At 44.5% G+C, this 5,522-nt stretch overlaps 1 protein-coding gene across 1 annotated transcript in view; it reads left to right on the top strand.

Annotated features, from left to right (window-relative positions):
* The window catches only part of LOC143277098 (transcription-associated protein 1-like), an 11,357-nt gene extending 6,250 nt beyond the window's left edge, over positions 1–5,107 (top strand). The window contains exon 6 of the mRNA XM_076581839.1: positions 5,027–5,107. Coding sequence (XP_076437954.1) covers positions 5,027–5,107 — 81 coding nt within the window. The remainder of the gene's footprint in view (positions 1–5,026) is intronic.
* Positions 5,108–5,522: the final 415 nt, after the last annotated feature.

Below are 5,522 nucleotides of genomic sequence, written 5' to 3'. Positions count from 1 at the left end.
AAAAAAAAATTCATCGGAGGGAGCCCAGACCGATCAATCTGCAGACAGACAGAGACCACAAGTCTTTACCATACTGTACCCCCCACACACAACCACACACACACACACACACACACGCACGCACGCACGCACACGCACACGCACACACACACACACAGAGTCTTACCAACCTCTGCAGACACCACACACACACACACACACAACACACACACACACACACATACACACACACACACAAACAGACACAAAAAAGACTTACCAAAGTCGGACGTCTCTCTGGTAGCGCCGTGAACAAATGGGCCAGTGATGAAACTCCCAGTTATATACACGCCGACGAATGCAACATCTGGTCTTTTTCTCTTCACCAAAAGGAAAAAAATCAATTCTGTCCCAAGCACAGGAGTTCGAATACTGTTCAGCCACTGTTCATGTACGCGCGCGATATGATTGAAAGGGTTTCCGTTACTGATATTGATAGATAATAACTACTTTTGTTCGAGGTATATACGACCGTCAAGCCATATCTCTCCCCCCACCACCCCCTATCCCCAACACACACACACACACACACACGCACGCACGCACGCCACGCACGCACGCACGCACACACACACACACACACACACACACACACAATCTTCCCTTCTGTTTAACGCACTAAATTCAGTTCAGTTCAGTTTCAAAAATACTTTATTGTCTACTTCAAGCAAAACAGAAAATTCTCAAAAGAAATTGGAGTTGTGCCATTATGCCTCCAGCATTGCATAATTCAAGCGACATTTTTTTTTTTTTTTTCTGTTTTACGCAGTAAAAGAAACTGGAGTTATGTCAGCAGTATTCCTCTAGCATGTCTTTCGTTACGCGTCAAGCCCACATGTTTTTTGTCTTTCAAGAAAATTATACCCTTTCTTATTAATACGATGAGAAGGGCTCTGTGTGTGCGTTTGCGTGCGCGTGTAGGACCGCAAATGCTGTGTACTGTGTACATGTATTCTTGATGGATTCGGAGAGAGATGTTGACACTGGCACCGTTTCATTGCCATTGACAATACTATCCTTTTGGCAAGAGGGGGTTGGTGGGGGGGGGGGGGGGGGGGGGGGGAGGGGGGGACAATATATTAACTGACAAAAACAAAATCGGGGAGACAAGACTAGACAAGATATTATACACACTGATGTGGGTTTGGGGGTTTTGGGTTTTTGGTTTGTTTGTTTGTTTGTTTTTGTTTTTTTGATATTTTCATGCAGACCGCGCCTGAATAGACTTTACACTAGACTGTCAAAAAAGGCCTAGACCCTACACAGATAGAGAGACAGAGGTAGAAAGAGACACACAGTGAGAGACGGAGAGACACAGAGAGAAAAGAGGGAGGAAGAGAGAGGAAAGGGGTTGGGGGGGGGGGGTAAGTAGACTCCAATATTCATCTGCCTAGGTATATTTCATTTTAAGAATGGATTAGAATTATTGATAATATATATATATATATAAAAACCTAAGTAGTATATCTTAAACTTCAAGATCTTCGCCCGCATCATACTCAACAGACTGGTTGACCATGTCTCCAACACAGTCATCCCGAAGTACAGTGCGGCTTCCGCTCAGGCAGGGGAACATGTGACATGGTGTTTCCCGTACGCCAGATGCAAGAGAAGTGCCGTGAGCAGAACAAGGAGCTCCACATGGTCTTTGTAGACCTGACAAAGGCCTTCGACACGGTGAACCGCCGTGGTCTGTGGAAGGTCCTCCTACAGTTCGGCTGCCTAGAGAGCCTAATCCAGCTGATTGCGTCATTCCACGATGGCATGCAGGCGAGAGTACAGGAAAATACTGACATGTCGGATTTGTTCCCCTGTGGTAAATGGAGTGAAGCAGGGCTGAGTCCTGGCACCCACACTGTTCTCCATTCTTCTCTGCCATGCTGATTGACGCCTTCCATTACTGTGACCGGGGCACAGAGGGCCCAAACTTTTCAACTTGCGGTGACTCCACGCCAGGTCCATGGTGTTTGAGGCACTGTTGAGAGAGTTCCTCTTCGTTGATGGCTGCGCACTTGCTGCACACACCCATGAGGACATGCAGTTCATGCGCATCGCCAACGTCAGCCCGCCTTTGGCAGACTAACAACAGGCTGTGGAACAACAAAGGCATCAGGCTCAGCACTAAAATCAAAACCTACAGAGCTGTTGTGCTGACCACTTGTTGTACTGCTCTGAAACATGGACGACGTATCGCCGTCACATTCAACAACTTGAGCAGTTTCACCACAGACACCTACGAAGATCCTCGGCATAAAGTTGCAAGACAGGTTCTCCAACCTCCAGGTCCTAGAGAGGAGCGGCCTGCCCAGCATCGAAAGCCTGCTGATCCCGTGCCAGCTACGCTGGACAGGACACGTTGTCCGCATGACAGACAGCAGGATCCCGAAGATGCTCTTGTATGGCCAGCTGAAGGAAGGCCACCGCGAACTTGGAAAACCCTGCAAGCACTTCAAGGACACCTTGAAGACAAACCTCAAAGCCTGTGATATTTGACATCGGTTCCTGGGAAACTGATGCCCTTGACCGCTCTCGCTATAGGATGCTGTGCTCTAGTGACATAAGACGTTTTAAAACAAGAGAACGCAGGCCATTAAGGAGAAGCGTGAGCGAAGGAAGGAGCCGGTCCGACGGGAGACTCCATCATAATTATCTTAAACTTTCAATATCAACTCTTTAAACTGTAACTATTACAGGTAATGTTTGAATTCATTTAGGTGATCTTTTTCTTCTTCATTTTTTTTCTCTCTTTTTTTTCTTTTTTTGTTTCATATTCTTGCCGTGGGATCTCAGATTTGCAGGCTAAAAACAGAACCTGGGTTTATCGTCTTATACGAAGGATTGGTTTCCAGTCGTGTGTGTTCTGTGTTTTGTGTGTGTGTGTGTGTGTGTGTGTGTGTGTGTTGTTGTGTGTCAGTGTGTGTGTGTGTGTGTGTATGTGTGTGTGTACGCACGCGCGTATGTGTGTGTGTGTTTGGTGTTGTGTGTGTGTGTGTGTGTGTGTTGGTGTGGGAGGAGTAATAATGATGACAATAATAATTATCATCATAATGATAATAATAATCGACATCATCATCATCATTATCATAATAATAATATTATTAGTAAAGATATGATGATTAAAATGTAATGATGATGATGATGATAACAACGTGCATTTGCACAGCGCTTTCCCTGCGGCACACAACACGTTCAACAATAGCCTGCACGTGGCCTGAATGTATGAATACGTTACAAGATTATGAATGATATCAAAAGATAATAACTCGCTAGATATATTCATTTTCAAAGAGGCGTCACAAAGCTCACAAAAAACACACGTCCCTCCAACCCCACCCTCTGTAAACACACACACACACACACACACACACACACACACACACACACACACACACACACACACACACGTCACACACAGGTATCCAGTACCAGGGACCAGTGTGTGTCTGTGTCTGTGTGTGTCTGTGTCTCTGTGTGTGTGTGTGTGTGTGTGTGGTGTGTTGTGTGTGTCTGTCTGTCTGTCGTCTGTCTGTCTGTCTCTGTCTCTCTCTCTCTCCTCTCTCTCTCTCTCTCTGTACATGATACTGACGACCCCCTAAAAAAATTAAAAATCATAATAACAATGATGATGATGATGAGTAATGATGATGATAATGATAAATAATAATAATAACGAAGGGCATACCTGTGAGAAGCTGACAAACCCTAATCATCAGCATGTCACCATTGCCTCCGCTCGTCCTGTCAATCAGCAATCAAGCGATCATAATTGATCAGGTCACGGAACAGTGGCATTCTATACATGCACATAGAACGCACATGTGTTCGCGTGCGCGTGACTAAATCTTGCCTGAACGACACTGAAAACGAATGCTGCCGAGCGCTTAATTTTGACAGCTGTCTGTCTCGGCTCTCTCCGGGAAGGGAGGCTACGCTCTTTGTATGTTTTTTTGTTGTTGTTTTTTTTTGTTTTGTTTTTTTTTTTAATCCAAAGCGTGTCGCTGTTTCAAAGAGCTCGGTTTCTGGCGGAAGACAGGTGCCACATGAATGATAATGATTATGATGGTGGTGATGGCGATGATGATATAATAACAACAACAACAACGATAATGATAATCATCATCATCATCATAATGATGATTAATAATGTGATGATGATAAATGATGATCATGATAATGATAACAACAATAATAACACTGATAATGATAATAATGCTAACAATACTACTAATACTAATAATTGATATAATACTAACAATGCTACTAATACTAATAATGATAATAATGCATTCATTCGATTCTTGTTGTGTGTGTGTGTGTTTTCGTATGAGCAGACAGGAATTATTCATAAAATGATATTGCATTGTATTGTATTGATAACACATACACACACACACACACACACACACACACACACACACACACACACACACACACACACACACACACACGCACGCACACACACACACACACACGCACGCACGCACGCACACACACACGCACGCACGCACGCACGCACGCAAGCACACACACACACATGCACACACACACACGCACGATACTTGAGCATACCATTACGTCGCGTGTTTAATATCAGTTTGTAAAAGCCCCAATCTTGTGTGTGTGTGTGTGTGTGTGTGTGTGTGGTGTGTGTGTGTGTGTGTGTGTGTGTTGAATGGGAATGTTTCCAAATGCCCATATCTCCCAACTCCGAATTCCACGCATAATGTTCACACCATGCCTCCTTCTCCATGTGTGATAATGCACGCGTCTGTTGTGTGAGTGTGAGTGTGGGTGTGTGGTGAAAGCGATGATGACGAAAAAGAAAAGTGTTTGGTGTTTATCCTCTCTCGGTCTGTTTTCTTTTATGTATCTGTACGATATGTGGGTGTTTCCTTTATAGACTTTGAATTCTATGACAACTGCAGGCTTTTGAGTCATCTGAGCCAAATGAAAATATCTCACACCGATGAATGTCCCTGTGGCACAGGAACACACACCCCAGAACATATTTTCCAACACTGCCCCACTTATGAGGATCTACGACGAAAGTTTTGGCCAGAGAGAGTAGAGCTACAGGCACAGCTTTTGGGTGGCCGGACTGACCTGGAGAAAACTGTGGGCTTCGTGAGGGCGACGAAGCTTCCAGTCTGACGCATCCCAACAATATCGAATGCTGAAGAAGAAGACGAATTCTATGAACCAAATGTATCCCTTTTCATCGATGTCTCTGTTGTTTCCCTCTCTTTTTTTTCTGGCCTTTTCTTTTTGTCTCGATTTTTTGATAATTGTTCACATGACGGACGTAATACCCGAGTAGTTAAAGCATTGGAGTTTTAATCAGAGGGTCCCGGCTTCGAATCTCTGTAACGGCGCCTGGTGGGTAAAGGGTGGGGAATTTTTCCAATCTTCCAGGTCAACACATATGCAGAACTAATAGTGCTGAGCCCCTTCGTGTGTATACGGCAAACAGAAGATTCAATACG

Source organism: Babylonia areolata, chromosome 2, assembly GCF_041734735.1.
Source record: "Babylonia areolata isolate BAREFJ2019XMU chromosome 2, ASM4173473v1, whole genome shotgun sequence".
Taxonomy (NCBI): domain Eukaryota; kingdom Metazoa; phylum Mollusca; class Gastropoda; order Neogastropoda; family Buccinidae; genus Babylonia; species Babylonia areolata.
Note: the sequence above shows the minus strand (reverse complement) of the source record. Positions and strands in the feature narration are given on the sequence as shown.